At 42.9% G+C, this 18,024-nt stretch overlaps 1 protein-coding gene across 3 annotated transcripts in view; it reads right to left on the bottom strand.

The window, feature by feature from the left end:
• Positions 1 to 1,398: 1,398 nt before the first annotated feature.
• Positions 1,399 to 18,024, bottom strand: part of Map2k6 (mitogen-activated protein kinase kinase 6) — a 100,231-nt gene continuing 83,605 nt past the window's right edge. For all 3 annotated transcript variants that reach the window (XM_026401349.2, XM_077801161.1, XM_026401352.2), the window contains exons 8-12: positions 17,271 to 17,398; positions 15,991 to 16,068; positions 14,334 to 14,473; positions 6,710 to 6,755; positions 1,399 to 1,796 (exon numbers count right to left, since the gene is read on the bottom strand). In XM_026401349.2, coding sequence (XP_026257134.1) covers positions 1,719 to 1,796; positions 6,710 to 6,755; positions 14,334 to 14,473; positions 15,991 to 16,068; positions 17,271 to 17,398 — 470 coding nt within the window. In that variant the 3' untranslated portion in view covers positions 1,399 to 1,718. The remainder of the gene's footprint in view (positions 1,797 to 6,709; positions 6,756 to 14,333; positions 14,474 to 15,990; positions 16,069 to 17,270; positions 17,399 to 18,024) is intronic.

Here is an 18,024-nt window from a genome sequence, read left to right as displayed (position 1 = left end):
TGAGGAAGGAATGAAAGTGTCCTACTCACTCTGAGCAACTTCCATGAGCAAGAGGTCAAGAACAAGACGGAACAATACAAACAGATAATATACTATTGCACTTCAAAAATCTGAAATGGGAAGGAGGATTTGAAGGAGCAATCCTCTCCAGATCAGAGAACTTGAGACAAGGAAAGAAAGCATAGTTTCCTTCCTTCATTCCTTCCTTTCTTCTTCTTCTTCTTCTTCTTCTTCTTCTTCTTCTTCTATTTTTTAATCAACATCCTTTGTCTTTGTATTCTAAGAGTCATTTTATATAAACACAATGTCCAAAAGAATTGGTTCCTAGTTACTAGTGTAAGGTCTATATTTTCTCCATCAATCATTTCACTCCTTGGTCCTTGAGGAATCAAGAGCCCCATATCAGACATCTGTGGTGTCTTTAGCCATGGCAAAGAACTCTTTTTTTTTTTTTTTTTGCTAAGTCAACCTGCTTGGAATTCAGGGTGGAGCTTGCTAAATTGCCGGCTGCTTAGGAACAAGGTGTGGAAATGGAACAGTCTATTCCTAGGAACTGATTCAGCTTCCATTACCTGTTCATTGTATCATGGAACAACTGACGGCCTTTAATTCTCTACAACTGTAGCCCTTCCACTCATAATAAGGCTTCTTCATTGAACAGGAAAACAAACAAATGGAAAAAAGCAAATTGATTACAAAGATCATCCTTAGGGCATCTCCACGGCAAGAGGACCAGAAGCAGAAGAAGGCACCGCGATTCTCTCTGTGGTGTGCAATCTCTCCTCATGACCAACAAATGACCTTCCTACAGAATACAGATGTTCACAGAGGCCCCTTGGTGGAACTTGATTTACCAAGTGCGCACACACAAACACACACACATGCACACACACACACACACACAGATGGATAGACAGGTAGATATAAAATCACATCACAAATCACTTTCCACTGAATACTATACCACAAATGTCAAGAGAGCCAAACTTGTTTCTTCGAGCTGTGATAAAAGTGATTTTTTTATGTTTTACAAATTTGGAAAAAGAGCAGGAATAGGATACCTCAACACCTCACCTAAAACACATGGTCATCACCCAAGATGGAGTTGAAGTCTGGGAGAGAGGAAGAGACATTTCACAGGAAGAGCTCCTTTTTTTTTTTTTTTGAGATTTTTATAATATTCTTAAAGATGCATATTAAATAATTTCTTCTGGACCATAGACATGATCGAACTTAAAAAATAAAAGCCCTATAAATATTGCCAACCCAACCTTGTCTTCTTGTGTAAAGTGGGATCTTTCCAACCAAGCGCTTAAACATAAATATTAAAATAATAAATGGGACAAACTACAAATCTACTTACAGTTTCATCACTACTGTAGCACCTTTTTGCCAGGGCCAATGCATTCATTCCATAAAGAACAAGAGAAATCTGAGAAGCTTAAGGACTCATATGACACATCATTAAATATTTAATCACCTTTTTAAGTCCTAAGCCTTTATCATATTTCATCCATCTAGAGAGTTCATTCTATACTATAGATTCCAAGGCCCCCTTAGGAGGGGGAAAAAGAAGAGAAAAGAGAGAGAGAAAACCCTCAGAGAGGCAGGGCAAAATTATCTCAAAGATGACTTTCTCTTGGCGCTGTAGTGAACTTGCTTCATCCCATAAACCCACCAATCCACAGTAGGGTCAACCAATTTAAGTCCAATGCTCTCTAGTCTCCAAGAATCAATTTCACAAAAGATGCCACATCTGTTGCTTTGGATTCATGTAGGGTGAAAAATTGATGTTGCTGAGAAAGAAAAGAAAAAAAAGCATGGATTAATATTTGTCACTGATAATACATGAGATAAGCAAATGAACAAGTTTGTTTAATAAATGAGTTATGTATCCCTAACAGGGGGAAGGGAGATCCCTCCTACCCTTTCCAAAATAAGTACACATCGAGGGATGCAAATACCTTAAAGTTACCTTTACTTCCACTCCTCCCACTTTGATATCTCTAGGTTTCCACCACCAAGAATCTATTGCTTTCTTTTTTTAAAAAAAATATTAAATATGCTATACAAATCCCATCTATAGTCAAATACAAAGATTGGCAATGACCATCTATCTAACACTCTGACTTACAACTTGGTCCCCTAAAAAGTCATTTTAGACTGATAGAGCTATAAAATAATTGGAAACTCCATAGATTCAGGTATTTTCATGTCTCAGGAAATGGGTAGTAGAATTAAGACACCAACTCTGCTGATCCATGACTGTGCAAGGAAGCATCCCAGCCCTTGACTTTGGAGGGCTAATCAGGACGGACAAAGTCAAAGCCATTTTCTAAGCCATACCTACAGCCAAGAGTTAGACTTATGTCTCCTCTTGACCAAGAGTTGATCCATCTGGGAAATAAACTACCAACTACAGGTATGTGCCGAGTAAATTCAACTTGGAGATTAAAGATGGGAAAGGGAAGCATGGTCTGTCTGCATGCAGCTCAGACTAAGCAGACTGTAAAAAACAAAATGAAGTCTTGCACTTTGCTGCGGGAAAAGGTGAGGGACAGCAAGAGGCTGTCCTGAATTGTCAGGAACAATTCAGAACACCAACCCATTTTCTCCATGGCAGAACAACAATCCTCCTGAACTGGCTGGCTGTCTTGGGGGGACCGTCCACCTCATATTAGAGATACACTAGGACTCCTCGTAGAGACAGACCCAATCAAACCAACTCCAAGGGGGAATTCCCTCTGGTAGCCAGTGCCTCGTCCCCCACCACCACCCCCACATCCCCAACTGTCTGGTAGTAGTATTTGCCATGGCTGGTCAGGACTAAATGTGAGCACTGAGCATGCAGACATTTGGGTGACTCACTCTTTTTCCCTGACTTGGAGACTTCATTTACAGCCATCATGTTGCCGAGCTGTTGGCTTTCTAATTATAATTCTTTAAGCCTGACAGTAGAGGGCTGGATGAGTCAGCTCTGTGGGGAACTGAATGCCCACCCATGGGAGTTTAGGGAACAATGCAATGGGGAAGGAACAAAGAAAACGCAAAAAAAAAAAAAAAAAAAAAAAAAAAAAAAAAAAAAAAAAGCAGGTTGTCCTGCAAGGACTGTGACTCAGAAAATGGAAAGGAGGTTTCCTGCTTTAGCTGGAGAATACAGGCTGGATACGGGCTCTGAGCCTGACACCAGAATATTCAGTGAGAGTCCAGAGGCAAGGTTCTCATCCTGGCCTCCCTCAACGACCAAGCAGCAGTACCACTTTCCATTCCTAACCCATTTAACACGGCGCACTTACCAAGTGTCTTCACATCATGCTTTTTAGCTTTCCCACATTCTCTTAACATTTGGAGATGTTTAATGTACTTAAAAGCCTTTTTACTATCAAAACAGGACACACCAAACCTCAGATTGTCTTGGTGATCACTTCTAATGCCAGCCAGCCCGCCCCCCTCACCTCTGTCCTGCTGCTATTAGCTCAGTGGCTGTAGCCTGAATGTGTGAATGAATTAAAGAAGCCAGCCTACAGTCTTAAAAACAAATGTTCAGGCATGTTTCAGTTTATTCCCAGGCTTGGAAATGGGTGTGAGAGCCAGAGGTCAGCAAGGTCGTCCATGGACACACCATCAGGAGCAAAGGGGCAAGCTATATCTCCAATAGGTCTCCAGAGCCTAGGCACATCTCAGCTGTCGAGATGATGGTTTCTGGGACTGGGGTTGTGGCTCAGCTGTAGAGCTCATGCCTAGTACGTGTGAGGCACTGGGTTCAATCCTCAGCACCACATATAAATAAATAAAAATAAAAGTATTGTGTCCACCTACAACTAAAAAATTTTTTTTAAAAAAAATTACTATTAAAAAAAAAAAAGATGATGTTTTCTGTGGTCCAAGCATCCTTGTTTACTACTCTAGTACTTTTAAGATATTTGGAGAACATAATGACTCCACGGGACAATCACTTGAATGATCTGGTTACCATTGATGGTGGTTATCATCTAGGAGAGGTTAGGAAAGGGCAGCCCATGACCACCTCTAGCCCACTTCCTGTTTTTTAAATAAAGTTTTATTGGAGTACAACCACACACACCCCTCCCCCCCCATATATTGAATATGGCTGTTTTCAGGTTATAACAGCAGATTTCCAGAGTCATAATGGCAGCTGTAGCTCCCCCAGAGTCTAAAATACTATCTAGTTGGCTAATGCTGACACTTGAAGAACAATTCCTGTAGAGTCATGGCCCCCAGCTGAAGTTTGGGAGAACAAGCAGAGAAGATGATTTTAAAGCACAGATAGCCCTCAATGTGAGTCAGGGAGAAAGTCATTTGGGATTTCCATAAGTGGTCCATGTCTGGGTTAGGCCTTAATGACACTGTCCTTCATCTGGAAAAATGATTCCTTTCTCTCCCACCTCCTCACAAACTCCTAAAAATCTTAAACAATAGCCTCCCAGCACGGGTTTCCCCATACTGAAGTCAGGGAGTCTGGACTCAGATTTTCCATTTAAAAACCTCAATTCCACAGGAAAGCAGGCAATAGTTATGGTCTTAAGAGGCAAGTTCATTTCCAGGACCACAAAGACTAATGCCATAAGGAGAAAGGGGCGGGGGGAGCCCACATGATCTTACAGCATTGATATGTATGCCAAGACATACCACAGTGTTAGAATATACTGGAAAGGTAGAAGTCAACATTCCCTGCCAATGTACACTGAGCCTGACTTTTTTCTAATGTGTTCTAATGAACTTTCTTATAATAGGTTCTCTGGAAGAAAAAAAAAATGTCCTACATTTTAAAGAGAATTATATTGAAAGTTCTTCTTTTATCCGAAATTAGTTATAAAACAAGGAGGTTTTAAAATAGGATTACAGATTCCATAAGATCCTACAGGAATCGTTCTACATTTATTGAACTTTGTGTGAAATTAATTTTAAAAGGGCTTAGGTGTCACACTATCACAAAAGAGTAACCAGGACTGGAAAGGTCTCTGGCTGTTAGAAACATAGTCAGGGAGGAAATATTTAACCCAAGCATATAGAATGCTGTCTTCTCCTCTTCTCTTCTTCCTCAATTGCGGGTCTCAGTTAAGACAGCTATAGAGTGTCAAGCACAGGGCACTGTCCTTTAAAGGGGACCGTGGATGCCCAAGTTCATCCATTAGGAAAATGGTCCAGACTTAAACCAAAGCCTATCCACAAGAATTGAAAATCCACGTGGGTGGCCCTGTTGAGCCCACAGCCTCTCAACCAGAGTCCCGTAGCACCTTCTGACTTGACATTTCCAAGTCAGGAAATATCTCAGCCCCCTCACCACAACACTTGGTAAGAGATGCCAGGAATGTCCCCATTCTGTGATGTCCCTGGGCTGGCTTTGACAGGTGTGGGTGGGACAGGATGGGAGGAAGCATCCCATGCCTGCCACATCACCGTGCTCCGGTAAAAAGGGAAGTCAGCATGTGCTCTTCTCTTTATTGAAATTGCACGTGAACCTAACTCTTCCTTCCCCTGCTTCAGGTGAAGTCTAGGGAGGAGTTAACACCAATTCATACATAGTCTGAATTGTGTGATATTCCCTTCACCTAATGTGTTCCTCCCACATTCAAAAGACACTTAGAGCATTGCCAAGTTTAGGTCCTTGCCATCTGTACCAAAGACCCTCTGGTAATACCTAGAGTGGCAGCTACCACCAGGGAAGAGAAACAATTCTTGTGGGAGGCCATCCTCGCACGTGATTTGAGTTACCTCCCTGGCTGGGCGAGAGGCGCTTAGGCACAGCTGTGTCAGAGCTTTCCCCACCCTTCTCCAGGTCCGAGGGCTTGTCTGTGCAGAGGTGTGTCTGGCCACTGCCCCGAAGACCCTATCATCGCCCCTGGCCTTGGGAAGCTGCCCCCCTTAACCTTCATTGGATGGGATTTTCCCCGGAATTTTTTGTTCCCCCAAAGAAGTCCACTCCCTGGCTTGTTCTCTTTCTCTCACTAGCCTCTTCAGTAAACCTCAATACCACATGACGTGGCTGGAGGCTGGAGCTAGGAGGAGCCGTCCTAGAGCTGGTTTAAAGGTAATTAGAATCTTGTCTCTTTAATTCAAAACTCCTAGTGTTTTGCTCAGGGTTCCAACCTTCTTTCATGAAGCCAGCGCGGGTTGCAGGCTAGAAATTCTAAACAAGGCTGAGCTTTGAATTCCATCCCTCTTTTCACTATAGAGCAAATGACAAATTGTGAATGCCAGATTATAGAAACCAGTTCATAATACTGTCTCCTACTCCTTTTCACCAAAATGAAAAACAGGAGGAGGAAAAAAAAAAGTGATTCTTTCCTCTCCAGCCACCCACCCAAAAGAACTTCACCTAATAGATATATTATCAAAATTTGAGTAGGCACATAGCATCTCTTTCTCTCATTATTGAAATCTCTGAAGGCCATGCTTTCCTTCATTTTATATAGTACTTTGTGACCACGGGTAGGTTTTAAATTTGAAAATATAAATTTCATAGACACCCTTGGTTTATATCATTACAGGTTAATCAACTAGGGAAAAGGCTTTTATTATGTTTTTAAAGGACATAGGATGAATGAAAGGTTCTTCACTCTTTTTCTTGAGTTCCAATTCCTGTCATGAGTGTCCCTATGAATCAATCATCTCTCTTCCAATGTGGTTATCTAACCATAATTTAGGTTGCTGTAACTTTGGGCATATTTACAGGGCTGACACTCACCATAAGCTCTGGATACGTAGGCCGCTCTTTGGAATTCTTCTTCAAGCTTAAAGGGAAAAAAGAAATTAATTACATTAAAATATAGAAACTATTTATCACTGCACTAGGACTCTAGAAACAAACCAGCTTAAAAAATGTATTGAAACTATGAACCTCCTATGTTGATGGTTCTGTTACAAAGATAAATTGTGCTTTTAAATCACCCTTAATAAGACAAGTGTGTGTGTGTGTGTGTGTGTGTGTGTGTGTGTTTGTGTGTGTGTGTGTGTTTATTTTTTTGACACTTTACCAGTGACAATGAGACTAACCCTTCTGAGCTGCAGTCATTCTATTTCAAAATGAATAGCTATTTTCCTTCAAGGAAGCTTTTAATCCCACCTCCCCTGGCAAAGAATTCGGCAAGTGTTTCCTATGATGCATCTGTTATCCCCTCACAGTCTTCAATGAAACTTGGTTCTTGCAGCTTCCCGTTCCCTTGAGTTTATAATTTGCTTCAATATATTCCTAGCCAACCCTGCCTCAGAGAGAAGAAGTAAACCCATAAAGGCTCTAGGCTAAAACTACTTGCTTATGCATCTTAGCTGATAAAAAGGAAAACATACTCCGTGACTTAGCAATTCTTTTCAGAAATACTTCGTGGTCGTGCGCTACTGTGAATGCTGTGAAGTGCATTTTGATCTGTTGAGCTTTCAGAGACATCGAATAACCCTGGATACCAGAGGCCACAGTGATAAAATCACAGGATGAAGAGAATAACCCATCACTCCTATCTTCAACCCACCCCATCCTCTACCAACCCCTAGCCTTAAAATGGAAAGAAAAGAAAAAGGAAGAAGAGAAATGGCGTATTTGGAGCTGGAATTGCAGGTTACAGAATGGAGAGAATCATGATTTTGAAAACAATGTTTTGCAAGGCCACCTACACCCTCCTTCACCCCCTGGGCCACACAATCATACATGAATGGAAAGGAATTGTGCCTGGAGTGAAAGGAACAGAAATGTGACTGATCATAAGGATGCTAGGGTTTGCGCTAATGTGTCATCTTTGAGCCAATGAGACCTGGTGTGTGTGACATGGGCTCTGCTCTGATCCAGCCACACAAACTCATCCTAATGAAGTCATTGAGATGCTCTGAGAAACCGCAGGGTTTCAAAAAAAAATGAAATGAAAAAAGATAAAGGAGAGGGGGTGGGGTAGGGAAGCTTTTGAACCAAAGCAACTGAAAAGCAGCCTACCAGTTTATTCCAGGCAGTGCTGTGGGTAGAAGCCAGGGGACCTGAGACAGGGTACAGGTAGATGTGAGGAGAGAAGTTTCAATCTGGAACTGAGGGCAGACCTAGGACCTAGTGACCTCAGTGACCAGACAACCTATGAGAGAAAGTTTCATCTCAACTGAGGATAAAAACAAGAGTGCATTAGATAGAATTACCAATTGTCACAGTCGGACCGATAATGGGAATGTGTACCTGAGTGAAATGAATGAGCCTTGGAACTCCCATTGATGGCTTTGCCTGCATCTGCATCCTGAGAGTCAGTACTAATGGTTCCCAAAGGAAGGTGATTTTGCCCTCCAAAGGACATTTGGCAACATCTGGAGGCATTTTGGGTTGCACAGCTAGGTGCAGAGGGTCACTGGCATCTACTAGGTAAAGGCCAGGGATGTTGTTAAGCATGATATAATGCCCAGAGCAGTCCCCCACTACTGAATGTCTAAAATGTCACAGTATAGGTGAAACTGGATTTTAGGTCCTAGGGTATCTCCCTGGCTGCTACTGCTCATCTCCTCTTAGGTGAATTTACCCGGAAGGATCTTCTCCATCTGATTCATCTGTCACTCACTGCCACCTCCTGCCTTCTACCCTTCTCTACCTGCTACTCTCAGAAGCAAAAGTTTTCCTAAGTTCAAGAGCTAGTTTACCCAGAAAGAAACCCAGCAGAAGCAATGTGGTCCCAGGGTATTGCTCACTTGCATATAGACCCCAGTTAAAAATTTTTTTTTAAAAAAGTCTAATGTGTACAAGTCCTAAATTTCTAGCTGTTCATCAAAGCAAATAAAAACCCAGAAATTCTTCTCTATAGGCTGAACAATTTAACTTGCTAAATCGATAACAAGAAGCACACACAATATCAAACCCACATCCAGTATTCAAGGGGTTGATTCTGGAATCTCGCTGGAGACCCTAACTCTGCACTGAATCTGAGACACTGTCACTGAGCACCTCTGTCCACCTTTCCACGAGTGGTTTTCATGGTCAGGAACAGAACCAAGGGAATGACCAGCAAAGAGAAAGAGCCTGTGTCTCAAATGTCAAAACAAGGGCCTCTTTTATCAACTACAGATCTCCATGGGTCTGCTGATTTTTGGCCTCATATTTGGTAGATTATGAAATGACCCTTTCCTTCCCAACAGGTAAGAGGGATTGAAGGCTTCTCGTTTTTTAAGTAGAAGTGATTTTGATTCTAGATGTCTTATCTTCACTTTCAGAGCAGGTGAGGAAAATGTCCCCAGAAAAGTTTCTTCTTTGAAAATCTTCATTATTAAAAAAAAAAAAAAAGTAGCAAAAGACCCAAGTTGATCCATCATAAAGTGTTTAAGATTTCTGAAACCTCCGAGCCTGCTGGCCAATAGGTGACATTTTGGCTTATGGCCCTTGATTGCGAAGGTCAAAGTTCACCCCAAGCTCCACAACAGAGTACTCAAGGAAAACACTTACACAGCAGAGCAGTGCTGTTTACTGAATTCCTGTATCTGGTGCAACCCATTCTGAGTTTCTCCCCATCTTTTAAATCGAGAACACTTCAAAACATGCCCTAAGAATAGCCAAATGCCCAGGATAAGGTTAGGTAGGGGAAAAAAGCAAATTTTCCATGTTTAATAGGAAGTGCTTGAAATTCAGTATAAAATAACAACTGCAGAGTTCAAAGCTACACCAATTTCTTCTTGGATGAAAGTCAGACTTTTGAATTTTCAAGTGGCTTGTCATTTTCAAGCATACAATTAGCTAACTGCCCTAATTCCTCTTCCAAATGCCACAACACACGCTTCTGACCGTGGCTGACACTAAAAACCAGCTTCGTGCTGTCTTGAGAAATGCTAGCTTGAAGATTGTGCTGACCAGAGGATTTCTGCCTATTTGAATTCCCACCGATTGTTTCCAAGAAGGGCTATTTGGTGCATCCACAGAATAAAAACACACTGTGCCTCTCAAGCCATCCATTTGTCAAAAGCTAAATAAATATCTGCTGCCTCTTTCTGCTGTCCTTTCTGAACAAGTCGGAGACTATATTTGATTGTCTCTGTTTCGTACTAGTTACTCTGAGTTGGAAAGTGCTACAGTTGATTTTCAGAGACTTCCTTCTATGAACCTGTAGGAAGAGCTTGTGGTGGAAAGTAAAAACCTGCTGAGATGCCTTTTTTTTAAACTATATAAACTCATTTGTGAACCTTTCTGTGGATTGGACTGTAAAGCTTTTCTATTAGACTTTATTATGAATCCCCCAAACAAGGTCTATCTGGTCAGCACTGTCTACCTTAGAAACTTTTAAAATACTCTACAGTAAAACCAAGTGTGAGAAAAAGGATGGAAAGTCTCATTCAGTAGTCCAATTTCCAAATAAGTACAAAAAGGAAGGGTCTATAAGGAATCATTGCTTCTCTTCAAGTTCATAAGCAACGATGCCTTCACTTTCCTTTCGTTCTACAAGATGTTTCTCTGAAGTTATTGCAGTAGCATTATAGCACCTGGACCTCTGGGCTCCAGAGACACCTGTGGATGCCACTTCACCCCATGCACCATGATTAGCTGTTATCTGACAAGCATCATTCGGTACTGATGGGTGGAGGTCACAGGTTGGGGTCCCGGTCCAAGTTGAGTCCCTGGATGCCACACTGGGATGCCTTCAAATGCTTGGGTGAAATGCAAGCCACCAAAGGTCATCAATGCTCTGACAGATCCCTTAGGCTCTGAGAAACATGCCCTTTTTGTACCCTTATCCCAAATAAGGATGAAGAAATAAATACAGAGAGATATATTTATCTTGAAATTTGAGATTCAAAATGTTACTTCCCAAATCTGGAGTTCCCTTATCACTCACAGGACCAAAGCCTGATTATGTTGTAAAAGTATAATATGGCAGTCACTCAGAAAAAGGGTCATTAATAAAGATTACAACTTTATAAAGAGGAAAGTGGAAGATGAGGCAATAAAGGAAAAGGTGCTCGGGGGCTGTGTTCTGTATTTTACAGAACACCTGTAAAATATTCCTTTGTTTGATATTTAATTGCAAGTGACCCAATCTACGTTTTCTAAAAATGTCAGTTATAAATTCAGAGGGAAACAAAAAGCAATAGGTGTTCTTCAGAAACCTCTTTGTTCTTTCCAATCTGCTCCAGACCAACTTTAAAACTGTCAATAGCAAAACAGGTGCAATAGCGAGGCTGTTACTGAATGAGGCATGGACCCGGATGTTACTATACATAAAAAATAAAATTGCTTCCATAAATACCCAAGCCAGTGATAAGATCTAGGGGGGAAAATCCATGCAATTTTCAACTCAGAGGCCTTAAAAAGTTTGATGTACATCTTGAGGAGGTATCAAAGAAAATATCTTAATGCTTGAGGGCGGGCAAAAAAAAAATAATTATTGACAAATAGGAGAAGGTACACTCTCCTAAAGTCCAAGTGAGGATAAGTAAGCATGCTCCTAAAATTCATAATTAATGCTCCTCTGCTATTTTGCAATTCCCCGCATCAACAAATATGACCTATTATTTTACAAAATTAATATTCCAAAGTATCAGCTTCTCCCAGAGATATAGTACTGATGCTTTGAAAAATTAAAAAAAAAAAATCTGTCCTTTGATGACTATAAACTGAAGTGATTTGAATTTTGTTTCTATTATTATTACTACTTTAATAAGCCCCATAAGCAAGACAAGCTGACTTCCTGAATGTAAATGAAGTGACACAGCATTAACCAAAGTAAAATTTCCAGGTAAGTAGGAACTTGTCTACCACTCGAAACATTTGAATGAATAAACTATGGTAACTGGAACTAAAATTGAGAGGAAAAAGAGAAAGATAGAAAATAAAAATGACTGGATTAACAAGACATATTAAAAAAAAAGAGAGAAAGATAGGGAGATCTCAGATGGACAACATACGGGCATCGTAGCAGGAGCATAGACACAGTGCAGTCACTATAGAAAGAGCAACAGGACAGCATCAGGAGTTTCTGCATGTGTGTGCACACACTGACGTTAGAAAACATGCCACTCTCAATGTATTCATTTTTAAACACTGTAAGAAGCTTTAATGATCTCATTCTTATTTCTTTGGAGGATGTTTTAAGTTTGAGAAAAAAGTATTTTGATACAGAAAAATCAATTAATTGAATGATTTTTTTTAATAAACTACAGGCCGGCATGGTGGGGTGCAGTTCTAATCCAAGCAACTCAGGAAGCTAAGGCAGGAGGATCGCAGGTGCCAAGCCAGCCTCAGCAAAAATAAAAAATTAATTAAAAGGGTTGGAGTTGTAGTTCAGTGGTAGAGCACCCCTGGGTTCAATCCCCATCCCTGGGGAAAAAAAAATTACAGAGAGGTGTAATTCTGAACGAGAAGCAATTGATAGCAGGTCCATAAATCTTTCGTATAAACCCAGGATTCTCAGCAGGTATATTCGAAGTCCATTAGGATGACTTACGAACATTGAAAAGTACTGAAATCGGTCCTTCCCCAGACCAATTAAATTGGAATCTGTGATGGTGAGGCTTTGGGGACAGTGCTTTGAATGTTTGCTAGGGATGTATAAATGAGAAGCCAGAGTTGAGAACCACTGGACTGAATGGGTGATTCACAGTGGAAAACTCTCTTTCCCAAACTTTTCACACCAGCCTCATCCTTCTTACCAAAGTTTCCCAAAGTATCCAGAATCCTGGGCCAAGGGGGATGGGTGGGAGAAGAGGAACAGGAAGACAAGCTTGAAGAAAGTTCCCTAGATGAGAACCTTCCCCATCGCCACTCCTCCTAGGAACTACTGGGCTCAGTATTGAAGATGACTCACCCTTTTCCTATGTGACATTTAAACATTTGAGGATAAGGCAAAAAGAAAACAACAACAACAAAAAAATCAAGTTCTTTGAATCCAGAAGGCAAAATCATGACCCCCATTTCAACTGGCAGATATATCCAGCATGTTCACGCGAGGAAGGCAGACAGGGGACAGACCTCAAGAGCCCAGAGAATGTTTATTTTAGAGACACCCAACGTTGTCTCTTATCCAAGAGTTCCAGCCCCTCTCTGGCCATTCAGCCCAAATCAAAACCAAACCAAACCACCGTGGGCCAGCCTCATAAATCATTAGGGAAAACCCCCCGGGGTGAGAGTGGCCTGGGACCAGAAGAAGTCCAACAGGCCTTAGTTTCACAAGCGACAAGAGCCTTTCTCGTGTCATCGTGTTTCCCAATAAAAGCTGTATTCACAACGCTCCTTCCAAAGAGCAAGAAGGCCGAGGGATAATGCTGTGAGGAAGAGGTCGCTTCGACTTCCCTGTGCCCTTCGGAATCTACAGAGCTCCAGGCCCCTCCATGGCAGGGAGTGGTCAGAACCTGCTCCTCACCAGGAGGCACGGCTGCCACGGCCACCAGCTCTGACTCTCTCCTTCCTCCCAGTTCTCGGCCGCTTTCTCAGGATGCCCAGATAAACTAACTTGGTTCTGTTATGTGCTTGACCTTGGAAGTCCTCTGTGCAGGGGTCATTATCACGTGACCTTGGGCATTCTGGCTAGACCGCAGATAGGAATCACTGGATTGTCTGGAGAATACCATCCCCCTTCTTACTTTCCTTGATGGCACCGGCAATTTCCATGGAAAACTAAACTTGACCACCTTAATGTGGTTCTTTCCCTCTTTCTAAGACAACTTTCTTTGAATCCAGCTTTCTTTGGGTTCTATTCCCAGATCCCCCAACATCGTCTGCTGCGCCCTCCTGGGTGAGTACTTCTGCAGTGAGCAAGCATTCTGTAGAAGCCAAGATTCTGCACACTTCTAGGTAGCTCAGCAACACCCTTGAACCACCACTGTCTCTTCCAAGGAGATCTCTGCCTCTGTCCCCCATCCCTGGGCTCCCAGGAATTCTCACCACGTTTCTCTTTGTGCTCTGAACAACATCAAATTGCTCACAGCTTCCATAAGGGAGTTTCTTGCTTGTGGACATCGTGTGTGATATTCCTTCTCTTTAGAATCCCTTCCCTCCCCTACTCCGCCTTCTACTTGGAGAATACCTCCCAGGGGCTCAGTTCAGGATTCATCTCCTCCAGAAAACTCTGTCCTGATGCCTTCCCTCTGACTTCTCCGAATACCCTAAGCATCTCTCCACCCCTGGACCTGCCCTACTGTGATACTGCCCTACAACAGTTGACTCATGAGACTCCCCTACTTGACTTGGTGGAGCTCAGGGAGGGCCAGGATTGTGATGTTGGCATCTTATTCTCAAGCATGGAGGGCAGACTCCGTAGATGCTTCCAGAATGAATGTATGCAGAATGGACCAATCCCCGTGGAGGGAAGTCATGAGAACGCACCACCGTCCTCAGCCCTGGCAGCGGGGAGACGGGGCTGTCTTACCACTGTGAGGTAAAGTCAACAAACTGTGAGGAGAACTTGTCTGCGGGCAGCTGTGGCGACGGCTCCTCTACCACCTGTTTGAGCTGCTGAAATGGGGTCCCCCAGGAATCGTAGGGAAACCGGAGGATGGCCAGTTCAATCTGCAAGGGAGAGGAAGCCGTGTCAATAGAGATGCCTCCGGGAATCAGCCATGTTCCTCTCCAGGAGAGTGAGAGGGAAACACAAAGGTGAAGTTCATGTATAATTTGGGGATAAAAACAAATTAGTAAGCTGTTTTTTGGCAATCCCCTCCCACCACCATATTCCTAGAGCTAGAGGTTTTTAAATATTATCTGACTAGAGACAGTCACTGAAACCTACCTAAAACTGGTCCTTCAGCAAAACCCACTGGGCTACTTTATAACAATTATAAGCCACAATATTAAACTTTAGGACTGTTGTGGTTTAGATATGAGCTACCCCCTCAAAGGTCATGTGTTAGACAAGGCAAGAGCATTCAGAGGTGACAGGGTTAGATTATGAAAGTTGTGACCTAAGCAACGGATTCTTCCACTGACATGGATTCACTGGGTGGTAACTGTGGGCAGGTGCGGTGTAGCTGTAGGAGGTGGGTCACTGGGTTTATTCTTTGTCCCTGGCAAGCAGAGCTTTCTCTCTGCTGCCTGATTGCCATGTCCCGAGCTACCTTCCTCCTCCATACCCTGTCTCCATGATGTTCTGCCTCATATTTGGGCTCACAGGTATGGGACGGGCCTGTGGACTGAGATCTCTGCAACTGTGAGCCACAAATAATCTTTTCCTCCCGTAGGTTGTTGTTCTTGTCAGGTCTTTGGTCACAGCAACCAAAAAAGCTGACGAAAACAAGGATTTTCTAGAGCAGAACTGTAACTCTGCTGCCACCTGCAGGTCCCTTGGCAAAATGAGAGAAAAAAAAAAAAAGTAACCCAGGACCCAGTAAGTGATCTTTTTTTGGACTTGGGTAAAAGCCACTTTGCTGTTACAGGATCACATGGTTTCTGGGCAGGGACGTAAAATAACTTACAGGATTTAATCAGCTGCTGTGCCTGGAAAGGAGCCAGGACCACAGTGGATAATTCCAGGCCTCGGTGATAACACTGAAAATTTATGATCACCAGTTACTAATGTGACACTGATCACGTAACTGCAGGGCTGTGCCTGAGCACATTTTACTGTTTGTTAACATGTCTTTAGGACACACCTGACCTCAACAGCCAAGACTCCTACAGCCCGTGACCTGGGAAACAGCCCAAGCAGGGCCCACACACATCAGCACTCTGTGTATCCTAAGCATCTTGCTTTGACTAGAATCATTTGACTGAAGGTACCAGGACTCTAGTCAGGCCCTCTTGCTTTACAGATGAGGACAGAAAGACAGTTCATGGGACTACCAGTTACTCAAAGGCATACAACTAGGAAGAGGCAGAACAAAGAGAAAAATCATTTTGCCCAAACCCAGTTAAGTATTCCCAGTACACCAAACTGCAAATAATTGTCACTCGAAAACCACCTGCCACATCAGTCAAAAAAGGATGCTCAAGAACATCATGCAGGGCTTTTGCTTCTCAGTCCCAAAGCGCACCCCATTCCTGTGGCAGGCTCAGAACCTCCACAGCCCAGGACAATTGTCATACGCTACCATGGTGATGCCCAGACTCCAAATGTCAGACTTCACGCTGTATCCCTTCTGGTTGAGCTCTGGGTTTATTCTTTCAGGCTGCAAAGAAGACAGACAACTGAGAAACTGGAAAGACCTTGGAGACAACATTCACAGCTCAACTAAGACTCAGAGTAGGGATGGTCGAAGCTGCCAAGTGAGTTGCTTTAAGCTTTAACATGACTCCCAGGCCCCAAAGACTCGGTCACCACAGCGAATAGCCATGTCTCCGTGGTGGAGTTTCCCTTCTTCTGCTAGTCCTTTCTTTGAGACCGTCCTGGATCAAAGTACCTTCACAACAAATTTTAATTTTGCCTTAAGAAACGGGGCATGCATTATCAAGCTACTCTGCCCATCTAAAATTATCCTTGTTAAAAATGCCAACCGTCTAGAACCGATTAAAAAAGAATCCACAAGAGTCACTAGGCTGCGACTGTCCAGTGCTAGTAGACCCTGGCAACCTTTAGCTGAACACGGACAGGGAGCTTTTCAATTCCAAACACAATATCATAAATGGAGCCCCAATGTCTCTGCTAATGGCGATGAATCTTCAGAGCTGTGAGGTTCTCTCACGACTAACCCAGCTGTGTGGGCATCACTTAAGTTCTACTTACTAATCTGTCCTCAGCCAACAAGGAGACACTCACCTGCAACTCAGGGTAGGAAACCGTGCAGGCTGTGTGTATTCCTTACGTGTGTTTACCTGATTTTTAAAAGGAATATATATGCTACGGTCTGAATGTTTCTGTACCTGCCCCTGTAAAACCCACACATTGAAACCTAATCACCTGTGAGACACAAATAATTGGTGATGAGGTCTTCAGGGGGCAGACTCCATGAAAGGAGTTAGTACTCTTATTCAAAAAGCCCCGGAGAGATCCCTTACCCCTTCCACCAGGTGAGGACTCAGCCAGAAAGTGCCATTTATGAATCAGAAAAGCAAGCCCTCACCAGAGACCGCATCTGCCAGCACCCTGATTTTGGACTTAGTGCCCTAAACTCTGAGAACTTGTCTCTGATGTTATCAATATTATCTAGTTGGTGGCATTTTGCTATTGGAGCCCACAAGAACAAAGACATTCTATGAAGCAAGTGACTAAGGAGTTCCGAGAGGAAATATTTAAGAAAACAAAACGATGCAGACTACTTCTCGAGTCTCGGGCACATTTCAACCTACCCCTGCAGCCATCCATTTCCCACTCCCCCAGCCTGATTTTGCAGGCTGTTCAGTTCTCCGATGCCACCCCTGCCGCCAGACTTACGGCCATGTATGGCTTGCAACCGGCGTCAATTGTTTTAGCAACAGAGTCCACCAGGTAGCCGCTGATTCCGAAGTCACACATCTTCACTTGGCCCAGGGCATTAATCAGCACGTTAGAGGGCTTGACGTCTGAAAGCAAAGAGTAACCGGCACACCATCATTCCAGCCTGCTCGGAAGATCTTCGTCTCTGCCACCAGAGGGCCTGAGATCCCCGTTAGTCCTTCACCTTCCGTTGTTCCCTGAGTTGCCCAACTCAAAAACAAATGTCACCCCTGACTCACGGCTACATGCTGCTTGTGGCTTTCAACGTGATTCTTATTCTGCATGTTTTGTCTGTGTCCTGTAGGTTTGTAAAACCCCAGGTGGAGAGAACTGTTTTCCTCTATTTATTTATCATCTTCATTTCCAGTCACATTGGCAAACACTTTAAAAATTATTACTTTGTCTTCATTGTCTGATGTTCGGGGGGATAGTAGACAATAGGACAGACAGCAGAATACATCAGACACTAGAAAGGCAATATGTCAATCAATGGAAGGGTAACTGATGTGATACAGCAATCTGTATACGGGGTAAAAGGGGGAGTTCATAATCCACTTGAATCAAACCGTGTAATATGATGTATTAAGAACTATGTAATGTTATGAACGACCAATAAAAAAAAAAAAAGAAAGAAACAGAATTAAAAAAAAAAAAAAAAAATTATTACTGAGCCAGGCGCCGTGGCACACACCTCTCATCCCAGCAGCTCAGC

The sequence above is a fragment of the Urocitellus parryii genome, chromosome 7 (genome assembly GCF_045843805.1).
Source record: "Urocitellus parryii isolate mUroPar1 chromosome 7, mUroPar1.hap1, whole genome shotgun sequence".
NCBI classification, from domain to species: domain Eukaryota; kingdom Metazoa; phylum Chordata; class Mammalia; order Rodentia; family Sciuridae; genus Urocitellus; species Urocitellus parryii.
This window is presented reverse-complemented; position numbering and strand designations above follow the sequence as displayed.